The sequence below is a fragment of the Gadus chalcogrammus genome, chromosome 5 (assembly GCF_026213295.1).
Source record: "Gadus chalcogrammus isolate NIFS_2021 chromosome 5, NIFS_Gcha_1.0, whole genome shotgun sequence".
NCBI classification, from domain to species: domain Eukaryota; kingdom Metazoa; phylum Chordata; class Actinopteri; order Gadiformes; family Gadidae; genus Gadus; species Gadus chalcogrammus.
This window is the reverse complement of record NC_079416.1, coordinates 15,889,136-15,905,339: the sequence shown is the minus strand read 5'-3', so window position 1 is coordinate 15,905,339 and position 16,204 is coordinate 15,889,136. Positions and strand designations below refer to the sequence as shown.

At 46.0% G+C, this 16,204-nt stretch overlaps 2 protein-coding genes across 3 annotated transcripts; one reads left to right on the top strand and one right to left on the bottom strand.

The window, feature by feature from the left end:
- Nucleotides 1-189: 189 nt before the first annotated feature.
- LOC130382841 (E3 ubiquitin-protein ligase MSL2-like) lies at nt 190-5,947 on the top strand. Its single transcript, XM_056590761.1, has 4 exons — nt 190-774; nt 881-1,188; nt 1,617-3,091; nt 4,393-5,947. Exons 2-4 carry the CDS (start codon nt 1,047-1,049, stop codon nt 4,699-4,701), a joined length of 1,926 nt encoding a protein of 641 aa, XP_056446736.1. The 5' UTR covers nt 190-774; nt 881-1,046; the 3' UTR covers nt 4,702-5,947.
- LOC130382842 (tumor necrosis factor ligand superfamily member 10-like) lies at nt 5,633-12,140 on the bottom strand. Of its 2 annotated transcripts, none has more exons than XM_056590763.1 (6): nt 12,037-12,140; nt 10,318-10,467; nt 10,173-10,218; nt 9,895-9,993; nt 8,506-8,738; nt 5,633-7,769 (listed from the first exon to the last, which is right to left on the bottom strand). In XM_056590763.1, the coding sequence occupies exons 2-6, from the start codon at nt 10,465-10,467 to the stop codon at nt 7,560-7,562; spliced, it is 738 nt and encodes a 245-aa protein (XP_056446738.1). In that variant the 5' UTR covers nt 12,037-12,140; the 3' UTR covers nt 5,633-7,559. The 2 variants fall into 2 exon arrangements, with proteins under 2 accessions (XP_056446738.1, XP_056446737.1); XM_056590762.1 differs by lacking the exon at nt 12,037-12,140 and adding an exon at nt 10,938-11,612.
- Between the last annotated feature and the right edge of the window lie 4,064 nt (nt 12,141-16,204).

Genomic DNA, 16,204 nt, shown 5'->3' with positions numbered 1-16,204 from the left:
CCGAGTTGTCTTGAACGCAGCATAAAGGTATAGGCCTACTGCACTGACAAACGAATTAACTCTTAATAATCAGACATAATTACATTTAAATTAATGATGCCTTAAATATGTTTATATTTTTGTATTAAAAATATATATCAAACAGGAAATTATACACTTAAAGGAAAGGTTTTCCCATCTCTGTAACCAAGGTAACTGGAAAGGATGGTCTCGCGTGAACACGTATCTCGAGACGAGGAGCAAAGGAGGAAAAGTGGAAAACCAAATGATTGATACATTGTAACGGCTAGCTGCCAATGTTTTGGTCAACATTAAGGGCTTGTTGTAGCAAAACGTGCCACATTGTATCTTTTTTTTTTACACGCTGCGTTTCACTTCGAAGCATGTGTTTAGAGATGACTGACGGGACTCAAATCCTCCGAATCAATATTTAAGTTAGCTCACTGTGCTAACTTGATAGCTAGCTTTGTTTACATCGGCTGCGCGCGTGAATTCTTACTACTGGCTTCATTCGTCGTTAATCTTTGAGCTATAGGAGGACGGAGTTTTAATGTTTTTCTACGATTTTCCACACTATGCACAATCCCCCTAAATTTTGTTTATGATGTACTAGTAGATATTTCGGTGCTCGTGGCACCAGCTAACTCTTTGGACCTTAGCTGGTGGGATTTTCTAATTCATTGTGTGAAAATGGAATTATTGATGTGAGAGACAAATCATAGGAGTAACGCGAGGAGTGCTTCGTCCCAACATAAGTCATTTAATCGTGATCAGGTAAACTCATGGTGCGAAAACAATGTTATGCTATTGTGCAACTGGCTATCTTTACGCTCTAACACTTCGCGCGTCACATTTCATTATGCTGTTTTTCGGACTGCAGCTGTCTGCCTTCCTACACGCGGCCGGATGACTTGGGTATTGTTTTGGTGAGAACGGAACGGACCAAACCACGGCAGATCATCCCATCCACCCTGGGACCCGTCTCAGTGCGTGGCTGGGTTTATTCCCCCCCGGGCTCTGTTTCCCAGAGGCTGCGGTGCACAGAGATGAACCCTGTCAATGCAACCGCTCTGTACCTGTCCGCCAGTCGGGCCGTGTTCCAATGTGACCCGCGGAGACCCCAGACCTTCACAGAGATGTACAAGCTACTGCTCTTCTTCCGACAGTCCCTCGCATGTTTGGTCTGCGGTAAGAATCTCTTGAATATCTTATTGTGTTCATCATGTAAAAACAAAATAATAAACATGAATCGTGATAAAAAACAAACATGAAAATGCACTGATTTCATTTACTTAATTACCCCCGTTGTGAAATGTGAGTAACAGTTATTCCCTGCCGCGTGGGCGAAGCCGTTGACACAGTTTGATAAGCTAACTATGGTCTCCTTGGTAACCGCGGTTGAGCCCCTAGAAGCAGCTGCCCTCTTCATCGCTAAGCAAGGCGCGTCGTGACGAAACAGACGGGCCCTTGTGCTTTACTATTGGATGTTGATGAACTCAACCAACCCTCTTGGATACAGAGAACCCTGTAGCGTGCACATTATAGTATTTTATCATGTTATTGGCCATATGGTAATAACATGTGGTCTTGTTGTGTTTTTTTTTTTTTGTTGCAAGGCAAACTGCTTCAAGACCCAATTGCCCCCACACACTCAGAATGCCAGCACTATGTGTGCTCGGGATGCAAAGGCCAAAAGATGCAGATGAAGCCACTGTGCAGCTGGTGCCGGGACTACTCCTGCTTCCAGGAGAACAAACAGCTGTCTCTGCTGGTTCAGTGCTATAGGAAGCTGTGCTTGTACGTCACCCAATCCCCGCTGCTGCAGCCAATCAGCAGCCAGGTGGGCGGTTGTCCAGAGCTCTTGGCCCTGCTGGAGGAGGTTTTGTTCATGACGGCCGAGGACTCTCTGGACACAGAGCCAGACACAGAGGAGCCCGCGCCAGTGGACGAAGCTCCCTGTGCTATCGAGTCCCTTACCCCCACTGAAGCCCCGCCCGTACACGCAGAGCTGTCGGCCCCGCCGCAGTGCTCCTCCTCAGAGCCCCCATGGCCCGGTGCGCAGCAGGACTGCAACGGGACCTGTGTGGAGGAGCTGGGTCCCTCCTCCCCGGAGCTGGAGGTGTGTGAGCTGGAGGAGGAGCAGCAGCAGCCGTCCCCGGGGAGCCTCTCCGCTGCGTCCTCGGTCAGCTGTGGCGCCCCGGAGCCGGGGCACGCCCCAGGGTCGTACGCCCCCCCGCAGACCTCGGCCTGCTCCCTCCTAGACGAGGAGTCTAGCAGGGAGCTGGAGGAAGGGGAGGTTCTGCTCCTCAGCGTGGAGGAGGTCCTGCAGACGCTGGACCCGATCCAGCCCATCGCGGACTCGCCCGAGTCGCCGCCGGAGAGCACCCACACCCACACACACACACACGTGCACATCCCCTCGGACAGAGGGCACACGACACAAATGTACATACGCTTGGACACGGGGCACAACTACACACAGATCCAGCCGGACAGGACTCGCACGTTGGCCGGCTACGGTAGCGCTGCTCGCACTCACGCACCCGTAGCCCCCTCAGACCCGGCCCCCTGCCATCCTCCGTTCAGACCCAACAGGAAGAGGTCTCGGTCGGAGAGCGACCGGGAGCGGGTGAAGCCTCTCCCCATCGCCTCCATCCTGCAGGGCGCCACCGCGCCGCCCGACAGCCCCTCCGTCCCCCAGCCCCAGCCCCAGCCCCACCCACACCCACACCCACAGCCGTCCATGGCACCCTCTCACACGTACTCCTCCCTCCCCAACGGCTCCGCCCCCAAACCCAACCGCCCCTCGCCCAACTACACCAAGGGCGCCCGTAAAACAACCGTAGACCCGGCGCCCAAGAAGCCCTGCGGCAAGCCTCGCAGCAGCGGAGGCCCCAAGCCCAAGGACCAGCGAACTAAGGACCAGCGTGGCAAGGACCAGCGGCTGCCCTCGGGCTGTCTGGTTCCTGCCGTCAAGCCCCCCTACAAAAAGCCTGTGGAGAAGAAGGGCTGCAAGTGTGGCAGGGCCACCCAGAACCCCTCTGTGCTGACATGCCGGGGGCAGCGGTGTCCGTGCTACTCCAACCGGAAGGTGAGACCTGCACGTGGCTACTGGTTAACTTTTCAGTAGCTGCTCTTTGGTGATTTGACTTTGATCTTATCTTATTGTCTTATTAAACATCTATCTAAAAGATGGTGCCTCATACAGGCTGCGCCGGTTTACTTTGTATTCACGGCATGCTCAGTAATAAAGTGGTCATAAATTGGGAACTCGTAGGACAAACCGTGGTCAAAGTCTAGCGTGTTAATTGACAACGGAAGCCCTGAAGCAAGCAGTTAACATTGCGCTGTGACTTGGAATGCTGATTCGGTCTTCTGCTCCCCACTGTAGATCGCTTTATAGCGGAGCGCTTAAGGATTTGTATTACGGCATACACCAGGGTAGTACGAAATAGATATTCAATACCATCCAAAAATACAGACGCTCCATTTCTATTAAACTGGAGAAGACGACATTTAAGTCAATACGTATTTTCAATATATACGTTTTGAAGAAGGATAAAGCCTATAATTAAATAGCCCAAAATGAAGCTCTTCTAGACCATTGCATTGTTGTTGAGACTAAAATCGGTTTGTTCCCCAATAATTTGCGGTTAGAGAGTGTGCACGCATTCAACAAGTTTTTACGATAATGGCTGTCCAACCGTAGTGTCCCGACCTCAAAACCGAAGTGTCATTTATAACAGCATAGTGCCGCTGTCGGTGGTGTATTGAACAAATCACAAAAGGGAAATGACAAAATACTCGGCCCTAAACGATATCCTAACAAATCGCAATTAAACGGGTATAACATTCAAATATCTGTTGTAGCTAAGAAGTGTATCCTGCCAGCTCTAAAACAATAAAAAGCAGGAAAAACTGTGTCCAGGGGGGCTATGGTTTGGGTGGAACGCAAATAGACTGTATAGATATAAATATGGATGTATAGATATAGATCATTTAATTGTAGCACATTTGTTCTGTACGTTGAACGCATCATTCACATGTATTTGGCTCTTTTGACACATTTTTCTAAACGCCTCTGCCATCTCTTAATGGATGTGTGGTTCTGTCTTGATCGGATGTGAATGACGTGTGTCATCAGAGAGACCGAGGCTCCGTCTCCAACGGAGACCAGCCACTGTTTGATGTCATAGATGTAGGATATAAATTTGCCTACTGTCAAATTGAATGCAGATGCTGACCTGAAGGGATGCATACACCGTGGTGGTGTTGTGAAGATCATTTGTTTTGTAGAAGCGGTCAAAAGGCGGGAGCATTGCTCCTGGTCTATAGCCAGGTGGGGGAAAACCCTGATATCTAAATATATCTCCTAACTGCGTGGTGTTGCAGGCGTGTCTGGACTGTATCTGCCGCGGCTGCCAGAACTCGTACATGGCCAACGGCGAGAAGAAGCTCGAGGCCTTCGCCGTGCCGGAGAAGGCGCTGGAACAGACGCGCCTCACGCTTGGCATCAACCTCACCAGCATCACCGCCGCCGCCCTCCGCAACCCGGGCACCGCCACCGCCATCCACGGGAGCCACACCCACCTCCTTAACGTCGCCACGGCAACGGGCTCCCCCATGGCCACGGCCTACCTTGCCCCCAGCCCTCCGAAGGACCCCGCGTACAAAGACGGCCTTGAGCTGCTGATTGGCTGAAGGTTTTTGTTTTTGTTTTGTGGCAGTTGATATATATTTTTTTTAAACTGCTCAGCGATGACTGAATGTGATGACTGTTTGGTCTGATGGAGGGCTACGAGCCTCTTTCTTTATCTTTGTCTCTCGCGTTCTCTGTCACTCTCTCTGTCTGTCGCTCTCTTCTGCGAGGGATACAGACTGAGGCAGCTATTGATCTAAGTGTGTGTGTGTGTGTGTGCGTGTGCGTGCATACATGGGCGTGCCAAAGCTAGTCTTTTTTTGTAGTGTGCCTGAATAGTGCTGTGTGTCTTGTCCTTTGGGGGCCCTCAAACACACATGCTCACACACAAGTGGTTCCTAGTCTGTTCTGCATTTGAGAGTGGTGTTTTTTTTTAAAGACCACAGACATCAATAACAAGTCTGTGTGTGCTTGTGCGTGCACCTGGACACATGCAAAATAGTGGGTGCATATCGACAAACAACAGCCTAATCATCTCTCTTTCACCTTTCATACAATCTCCATGAACTAAAGTATTAATCACTGTTGGTTTCAGGTGGTCGTTAGAATCAGGGACAGCCCTACTAATAATGTATTTTCTTGTGGTTAGTTAACATTCGGCTCACCTGTAAAACATCTCTATCTGTCCAGTACATATGCCTTCTGTATGTTTTTATAGCTGCCTGCCTGTATCTCAGACACTCTACTCTCTCAATGAATCCTAGTACTGTTGCCAATGAATTGGCTTTAATGGACTTGATGGAGACACTGCAGGCTAGAAGATAAGTGTTTGTCTTGCTCCGGGGTGCGTGAGTGTGTGTGTATGTGAGTTTGCCTACCTGCTGAGTTTTACTGTAACGTCAATGGGAGTGGGCACCAGGACACGAGCACTTAAAGTCTGGCAGATTGGCCAATTACAACCTTTCTCGGTTACCATAGCAATATCGGCACCAATGGGCTGAACCCACACTAATGGAGCCTTCCAGCCCCTCACACAAAAACACATCCATGTCTGTTTACAGAGCTTCTGAGGAACCAGTACAAGCATTGTAATTTATTTATAGCTCAATATTACACTATATATTTACAGTCAACGTGATATCTGTAATATTACAACTCATTTTTTCTAAGCGGATTGTTAAATGGTGTGTGTTGGTGTATATATGCGTATAGACGAAACAAAGCCATACAATTAACACTATTATTCAGAGAAAAACATCCATGGCCTGCTCATGTTTGTCCCCAGTCAAAGTGTTTCGCCATGGTGAAGGCCGTGGTAAAAAAAATATCTCTATATATTTTTGATACCAGTCCAGGGTGTGTGGACGCCTATGTGTGGTTTTTGTTGAAAGCACCTTGGATCCTCTCATGTAACTGGGAGGGTCCATATCTGTCCGTTTAATTTTCTGTGTGTGCCTGTTATCTACTCGTGTGTGTTTGTCATGGGGACCAAAAAGAGATTTTAAGTGAGGTCAGAGGTCAAAACAAAAGAAAAACCTGACTTCTTCTTAAAGCCAGGAAGTAGTGGCTAGATTTACAGTTATGGTGTGTGTGTGTGTGTGTGTGTGTGTGTGTGTGTGTGTGTGTGTGTGTGTGTGTGTGTGTGTGTGTGTGTGTGTGTGTGTGTGTGTGTGTGTGTGTGTGTGTGTGTGTGTGTGTGTGTGTGTGTGTGAGAGCCTACACGTGTGTGTGCAATGTGCGATTGTGTCAATGTGTAACTTTTGGGCATTACTTGAACTGTAACACACGTATTTTTAAATGGAATAACTGCTGTTGCTGGGGAGACTGGGCGAGATGTTCACTGCCACATTATGAAAACAATACATCATGAATTAAAATAGTAGTTTTTTACTTTTTCATGTGTGTGTGTGTGTATGTGTGTGGGTGGCCACAATAAGCTGCCAGGTGAGGAGGGTAAACTAGAATCACTTCTTCTACCAACAGATTGTGATTTGTAACCTGATCAGGAACACCAGCTTTGAAATCGGACTTATCCTGACTGCCAAATAGGGAACATCTATCGGCTATATTTTCCGTTTGAATTAAGATGCATGTCATCAAAGAGCTTTGAAACTTCAGTCAAAGATGCCTACTGCTAAATTGGACATTTGGAATCAAACCCTGAACCTTACAGCTGGGATTGAAACCAACTTGCACTGTCCTGCCATAGTTATGTTCACTAGTTTCTTCATATTTCATAGCATAACTCTGTTGAGTCATGTTCAGTAGGGAAACACCAATTAGATAACTATCCACTGAATAGCTTGTATTCGTGTTACACATCATTGCATTAAGAAACATTTTCCAACAACTGGCAAAAACTGCAATGTTTCCATATCCTTATAATTTAACATGGAACAAAACGTGTCTGCTTAAAGCCAGTAAACGGTGTAAAGACATTATGCTAATTAAACAACGAATTGACAACACTGCCTTTCAGAATAATGGCTGTGAATCATGTTTCATTTCTGAAGCAGATCAAGTTTCCACCACATCTAATGGCTAACTGATTTTCTGCATTACTATAATTTCTTCTCAATTAACAAAATGTATAAAAAACGATGAAGAATACAGTGTATTAACATAAAGATGTTTCACATCAAATGGACACAAACTGAACGTGTGCTAAAGTGCTGATCCATGGTGATATTCCACATTTGGAGATGTGCCACATTTCCAACATCTCCGTAGTCTTTAAGTCTATTTTCCCAGTTTCACAGTTCCAGCATGGATCCAGCACCCATGGTAGTTCATACCACAAAGACTAACGTGAAATCCCACAGCCTGCTCTTTGGGAATTAGTCCATTTCAAAACAGACCCAAGCCTTTGCCCTGATTGTTCCTCTTGTGATCAACCAATGACGTCGACTGAACGGAGCAATTAACCCACAAGGAAGGCCCCAAAGTAGCTGGTCCTGCCGTCCATCACTACAGTGCTGACGTTGCTGACAGTGATGAAGAGACGGTCGGCGGGCTGCAGGTGGGCAGTGCCGGCCTGGTGCAGGGAGAAGAGCCCCGGCTCCGGGCCCCGGGGCCAACACACGCTGCGGGAGGACTTCATCAGCAGGATGGGGACGGTGTAGGAACTCATCTACAAGGGGCCACACAACAGCGCACGACAAATATTTAGACTTGGGTCGCTTGAAAGACACTCCTGTGATTATGGGCAGCTGAACTTAATAAATGCAATCAAACTGACAGCCTCTGCAAGGAATTATCAGTGGACAAAAGGTTTGTTTTTTTATGGGGTGATATTATGCCCCCAGCTGTGATGTAAATAGTCATTACAAGCCGCTTTTTAACATTGACAATCATGCAGCACTAAAGAAATCAATGCAAAAATGGGAGGACAGTTAAGTAGGAGAGCCAAACGAAATACTCTTCCTGTTAGGCCTTTGTGCATCTGTGATTTATGAGTTATCTTTATTTAAAAGCACTTGTGACTGTTGAAGCATTGAATAGTTAGGCGGCCTACAGTATGCCTTTTGTTTTGTTATATAACAAAGGCTAAGTTGTTGAACATTTCATCATAATTGATCATTAAAATACCCTCGATGATTTTCACAATGCGATTATTGTTCTTGGGAGTGTGTGTGTGTGTGTGTATGTGTGGTGGGGGGGCACTTGAATGTTGGTGCCCAGTGAAGGGTTACTACGGGCCCTGCATGAAACCTCCCACGGTTAAAGCTGTATGTCTTACCAAGCTATAAAAATCTAGAACGTTTCCACAGAAACAATGTTTTTGGATGTCATCCTTGTCGTTCCCTGCCTCGTTGTACTTTCTCTAACCCCCCGGCCCGGCCAGCACCCCCCTGAGTACGCCTCACCTTCTTGTAGATGTACTGGACCAGCTGTGCGTCTTCATGCTGCCGGGCCTCCCCCGCTGCCTCCCCCACCGAGGGCAGTCTGAAATAGGTCTGGGAGTAGATGAAGTACAGGCCGGCCCGGGGAACCAGCAGGTCCCAGCCCCCCAGCTCCATGTTCTGGAGGAAGGCCAGGCCACGGTGACCCTCCCACGGCCCCACACGCTCCCCCAGGTACCCCCTGCTGCCCCGGGAAACTGTACGCACACACACACACACATGCACACACATGCACGCACACACGCACACACACATATAGGCAAACACACACACACACACACACACACACTTACACACACACACACACACACACACACACACACACATGCAAACACACACACATAAAGACCAGCACATGCATACACACAGAAAAATGATATTAGTAAGAATACATTGCAAAAGTAGCTGCCCAATCCTAAACACATATACACACTCGTCAAGTCAAGCTGTTTCAATATGATTGGGAGGTAGGCTGTTTTAAAAACTTCAGACCAAAGCATCCCAGTTAAACGAAAATGGACAAAGATCAATTGAGCTAGCGTTCACTGCTCACTGGTGCTGCAATCACAAAACGACATGAACACATGTGTCCCTGTGCGACTTGCAACAAGACAAAAGGCTCTTGAGCGAGACGCAACGGAGGCCAAGGTTCACAGATTGATGGTGTAGAAGAGAACAGAGGCCTGAAATGTGTTCTCCTGTTAAAAGACGGATCCCAGTAGGACGGCCATAGCTCCCATTAAGACGTCCGTTTGCTTACCCCTTGCTCACACCGAATGGAGGACCACCAAAGTTATGCATGCACATTAGAGTCGGTGGTAACTGAGTATTACCATCTGTTGCTGTTCTTTTAGCTCAAAACTATGACTTTTGCTGTGTTTTTGTTTTTTTTGTCCGCATGTTAAATGTTACAATGGATGTTACAATGGACCTTTGATGTGGAATGTGAAATAACCATGCCTTCTGACATTCTGGAATCATGCTTTGGTTAAAAGAAAAGCTTTCAGAATGCTTCAATCCTTGATTATTGTGTTAAAAGGTAGTTATGATTTAAGAGCTATTATTTTGACATTAGAAACTATTGGTGAAATGTGCTGGGAGAATTTCTGTTTTGAGTTGGCCTATTTATGAGCCTATTTATTAGGGAGGGAGGGAGCAGAGGGGGGGGGGGGGATTTTTGTTGTTTAGCTTCTACTCTCTCTTTACAACTCTCAAAGCGTAACTAAATCACATTTAAAAGCTCAATGCGCCCTGGAAAAGGGAAAGATGTTTGTGGAGCTTCGGGTGGGATATGGCCCCTTTGGGTATTAGCTCGTGAAGCAACTCTGAGGATGGAGGAGACGTGACCCTCACCCTCTGGTTGGCTGGAACAGGGGACGCCAGTCACATGGGCCGCTACAACGCGACGGACCCCCGTCGGGGACAGGGCGGGAAGCCCCCCGGTTAGCCTATCTGGGAGAGGGAGAGAGAGAGAGAGAGAGAGAGAGAGAGAGAGAGAGAGAGAGAGAGAGAGAGAGAGAGAGAGAGAGAGAGTGAGATTTACTGAATGGTATTTTAAGATTGACTCATCTGATTTTGGGGGAATAACTGAGATGCCTTCTGGGCATAATCAATGACGACATTGTTCTTACTTTTCTTCAGCATGAACATGTCCTTATGGAGTCTCTCAGCCATAGTCTGATAAAAAAACAACGATTTTAGAGAGCGTTAAACACAGACGTGAAACTTAAAACAGCCTGACCACAGGAAAGCAGTCGTTTTACTCTTTTCTTTCACCTTTTCTATTCGGTAGTGGAGCTGTTGCGTGAGTTGCCAGCAGGGGTCGCTCTTTTTCGCTTCGTCCTCTGGATCCTCAAGCCCGGGCGCGGATCTCAGATTGGCGTCCATCAAACATGACATGCTACTGTGGGAGAAGCTCCGTCTCATCTGCCAATATGAATGCCGATAACAATCGTCATCAATGGTCTGTTGATAACAATCTCTGACCAGGGTTAAGTTGTCAAAAATAATATTCCTATACTCATTCATTTTCACCATTTTAAAGATTGTCTTTCTACGTTGACAATGTCTCGCAAACAATAATTTTTTTTTTTACATTGTTTTCAATTATAAGGCGGCTACAGTAAGTCTAGTGCCTTATTTCCTACTATTGTTTACAGATGCCTAATTTGAAAACCTTCTCTAATCGCACATTGTCTACTTGTCTCGCCCCATTCACGACATTTCTAATATGATTTGAAATCGGGAATCCCCACTCATAATGGTAACGTTTGTCATTTCTAGTTTATAACTTGTTTTTCATGTTACCCATCCCCGATCCAATATAGGCTAGTATATAGTACACATAGTTAGCCTCTTAGTCGCATACTTTAGTAGCTAGCCAATAGCCTACTTACCGTGTTCAGCACGTTGTTTAAATACATCATACTAACAACAACCGTGATGGTCTGTATGAACACGGCTGCCAGCACGATGAAGCCCAGACAATGGAAAGAAATCGAAATGGCCATGTCAGCATTCGTAGATCGTTAAAAATGAATAAATAAAATAAATATTGAAAAATACTACTACTACTCCAAGAGTAGTGGATCTGGGCACGCAGGATCAAGTCAGCTCAAGTTCTGCGACACTTCTTCGTCTTTCAATGGGCTGGGAGAGTGTGCGGGGTAGGTGGGGCAGACGAGTTGCAGAGGTAACGAAGCGGAGCAGAAAGAACGACTCCGCGCTGTGACTTGGGTTGTCCGATCGCGATATTCTATTCCTTAAAGTTTGAGCACAGTTGTAGTAACGTACGTTCGTGGAGGCGTAGGCTACTGTCGATAGTTCATGGATTTCGGGGTCACAAAAGTCACGAAAAAGGGGTGGTTCTCTAGGTCTACCTTCAACGGTAAATGTCGAGGTGTCAAGGCTCTTGCATTTTTTTGGTTCTTTCCTGGCACTGTAGGAATAAGACCTTAAAAGAAATTTGCAAGGCGATGCCAAAAAACTCTTTGTTACACTGAAGGCCTTTATCTCGGCGGAGTCATCAAATATGCACGCTTAACCTTAGCTGATTCTTGTTGTTGCCGTGTTTTCATGCGCTAACCTCTGGCTTCCCCTTCATTGTTGGAATAAGGAAATGCGAGAGGCACTAAAGGAATTCTCCCTCCGGGATATTGATGATGCTGGTCAACAGCCAAAAATACCAATACCATCATTACCCTCCAACATGTTCATACACGTCTCTCTCGCTCTGTCTCGCTCTCTCGCTCTGTCTCGCTCTCTCTCTCTCTCTCTCTCTCTCTCTCTCTCTCTCTCTCTCTCTCTCTCTCTCTCTCTCTCTCTCTCTCTCTATTACTTTTATACAAATGTTGTTGCATCACCTTGTGCACATGCATCCATGCAGCTGCTGCACAAACTAAGATCAAATGCTTGCACGACTTATTATTAAGCAGAATACTATAAATACATCGACATGCAGGAGGCATAGGTTAGGGGATGGGGGCACTGTCGTACCCTGAAGCGTGCTGTGGGATCTAACTAAGACCATTGGAGCTGTCTCATATCCTCGGCTCAATTGAAGTGTCGCGGCGCAGGAAGTGGAGTTTCTTTTAGGTGCTCCTGTAGTCCGGTTTCCCAGGCTTATCATGGAGGAGGCGGGACACACACGTACACTCCCCGGGGCCAGGAAGATGACACCCTGAGAGCCACGCCGGTCTCTCCAGTCCCTCCAGTCCCCGAGCTCACCGGCACAACCCAGGTATTTAAAAAAAATAAAATAAGTGTGTGTGTGTGAAAGAGAAATACTTAGACTGAAAAAAAACGGTCAAATTCCAATGCAGGGAGTCGTGTCCTCCTCGCCCCCTTCTTCTCGTTTATTTTCCCGCCTTCTGCTTCTCGAGAACCCAGGGAGAGGGTCCAATAATATCTGACCTCTGAACTCATAAGTTCACTGGAGTCCACGCATATGTTTCCTAGCAAGCTTTTGCCGTGGCTAAAAACTGTGGTTGTTGTGAAATAGCTCCATTGCAAAATACTGTTAAAAAAACTTGAGTGCAGTCTGAGGCTATTAAACGCAGGTGTCATAATCCTATGAGCCCTGATTTATTCGATACCCATAGTTGAATCACAGTGCACATCATCATTCTTGGTTATTAAGTAAACCAGTTAGGCTATTTTACATGGAAATGCAAAGCCAGTTCTCCTCCAAACACACACACACACACGCACACGCACACAAACCACCACCCCCTGACACACATTTGCACACTGACCCATTCACACTGCAAACGCACAAACAATAAAAAAAGGCACACAGACACACACTGTATAACTCCTCCAACAATTATCTTGATAGATAGTGGAAATCCCCTGAATTCCCAAATATCAGCATTTGTTGCATAATGGAGATTACTGGCTTGTTAAATCAAATACAGCATAGGCACACATACTTAGGCACCGTTACCATGATTGTGTGTGGGTGTCTGTTCCTCGTTCTGTGTGGGTGAATTTTAAAGTGTGCTTGCGTTTGCATTGGTGTCATTGTGTATCCCAGGCTGAGTACTATTTTTACACTTATCAGACATTATCCAAAGTGACTTACATTGAATATGATACAGGTAACGTAAGCAGAAGATATGGGTTATCTTGCCCAAGGATGCCGATACAGTATGCATGTGTGTAGGCATAGCATAGAGGTAGAGGTATGTTGAAAGCAATCATGCTGTCCAAGGTTGTACCTCACAGGGCCACCCAAGAGGACGTGTGTTGTACCTTGTTTTGGCCTGGGGCGACATATTCATTTCAGAGATATCTAATATGTTTGGTATAGGTCTATTTAATATATTTTGTTTATAACATAATACAGATATAATTAACAGATATATTTCACATTGGCACGATCATCACTGGTGACCTTAGTTTCCAGCAAAGCGGATGGTGTTTCCTGGGCATTTCATCTCACATTTTATTCATCATGCATCATTATCTCACAAGGGTGGGCGCTAGCCTCCCTATCGCATGCTTGGGGTGGATCCCATTTACCTCAGCGATTAGAAGGAAATATATACAGTCACACGTGAACCGCTAGAGGGCACTGTTATGCAGCAGCTGAGAGCAGCAACAGATAGAGTCAGAGAGATGCTGCTGTTACCTAAGCTGCACAGAGTCGGATGGCCAGACATCAAGAATCCACTTGACGATCCTGTGAATCATTAAGAAAACATGACACACAATTCATTTTCACATTTATTATATATATATACAATTTTGCAGAAAGGATTCAACTTCAGCCCCCCTGGCTGTGAAATCTCTGTCTCTCCCATGTGTCTTCTGGAACTCTCTGCATGTATGTAAGGCACAGATATGTATTGCAATTGATAGTTTATTCTCTCTTCATTTACACAAGAAGTGAAAGATGATCGCTGTCTGTCAGATATCAAGGTCACCCTAAGGAGTGAGTAACCTCTCTTCCCAGTTCACGCACGCGCGTGTGCCTTCACTTGTTTGCGAAAGTCATAGCTTGAGGCATGAATTAAATAAAAAAAGTCATTACAAAAAGACTGAACCAACATCAATATGTAATCTTACGCCCTGCAGATTGGAAATCTCGTCATCCTGTGTGGGACGAGCCGCCAGATAAAAACTGACCACCAGGCCGCCATAGCTGGTCAAAAGGGGACAAGCCGCTAGGGTGACGGATGTCCCGCTTTGTGCGGGACAGTCACGCATTTCCATTACTTTTTGCACGTCCCGCAAATTGAGACGTTGTCCCGCATTGTTAATGACAGTTAGAGAGACTCATAAAAAAAAGTATGAAAGAAAGCGCTTAGGCTACTATGTTTTCTAACGTGAGAGAACTTGGGAAAGTTCCATTTAAATAAGATATATTTGTTACTGGTATTTTTTGCAGGCTGTCATGTGCTACCGGATCAACCAGATGGCAAAGCATAGTAATGTTTTAAGCAAAGGGGCAGAATATAGATGTTTTTTTGAAAGTTATTTTAGACTACCTCGATGCATTGGTATCCCACATTGTACCAAAGTGTCCCACACAAACGTAGCCTTTGTCCCACATCTGGTGAATTGGGATCTGGTCACCCTACAAGCCGCAGTGTAGGCCATACCACCGGTCAAAAATCATAAAATGCTGTTTTATGCTAATGTATTGTCTTTATTATAATTTTTTCCCCAGTAGTTCCCCAATAAAATAATAACAAGCTTTCCTTTGATAATTTTTTTAAAATAATCTGTAATGGAAAACTACAGATGATTTCATGAGCAAAAGAAACACGAGGAAATCCTTGTCTCCATGATACAACAGTTTGACGCGTTCGTTGTTGCACATGTTTTGGCCGCTAGATGTCCTTCTTGTTTTCATTGGGTTTGGTTCCAGTTTATTTTCTTTCAACCAGAGTTTTTGTTCTGCATTTGGGTCTGTGTCAAGAACATTATCACTTATTTGTTAATTGTCCATGAATGATCGATAGGAGAGTAGCCTACTCCAGATAATTATATGCAAAACAACATTATCATTGCCTACTGATAAATAAAATAAGGTATCAAGCATAAAGTAAATGGATCTCAAAATATCCGAAGGCTCCCTCAGTGTGACTCATGGGGTGTACCAGACAGCTGAAACCCAATGTCTGAGAAGTTATATCAAGTATTCCTAATTACCGTTCGTCCCAGTTGAACTCACCCAGAGTACTAGTATAATGATCAGCAATATTTAACCAAAACATTTCAGGCCAAGAATGAAGAAGAATTGAAAGAAATGCAAATATAAATTACATTGTATTAACTGGTGCATTGAAATACCGTCACATACTTCTGATACCATATTTTTTATTTATTGTATGTTACCACTTGCTCAATGTTTCTTCAGTCTTTATCTCCTGAACTCTGCTATTTTTTTCAGAAGGAGTCAAAGATGTAGTAAAGTTTTCCATCTGTTTCCTTGGGAAACCTTTCTTCAGAAGAGGGACGGCATTGTCTATCTGCCAGGGCTCACATCAGAACAGAATCCTGGAAACATGCAGAAGGACAGCCAGAAGGGTCAAGGGTCAAATGTCTCTTGGGGACTCATGTGAATGGGCAGCAAGCCATGGCCGTGACCTCTAACCTGGAAGCACAAACCCACAGTGGTCCACTGTCCCACAGCAACTGTGGTCGGTCAGTCCAGTGGATCGGAGGCCTGAACGCTCGGAAACATCAGCAGAAAAGAGGCCTTCTGACTTGAAGATACTGAGACACACGCACGCACGCACGCACGCACGCACGCACGCACGCACGCACGCACGCACGCACGCACGCACGCACGCACGCACGCACCCACGCACACACACACACACACACACACACACACACACACACACACACACACACACACACATATACACAAACACGTGCCCAGTCGACGCCCAATTTGACTCCCATGATCCTCTTTGGCCTTAATAGGATCCTGATGTCATGTCCCCCCCAACCCCATCCAACACATACTCATAGACTTCTACCCCTGGAGCCTAGTGAGGTACAAATCCCCCCCCGTCCTCCCATTCTCTCTCCACCCCACACCGCCCGGACCAGGGCAGTTAAAGGCGGTTTGAACACTAACACCCCCCTCCTGCTGCGGAGAGCCACTGATGAGATCCAGCTGTTGTGGTGGATAAAATGGTCTGGTTAA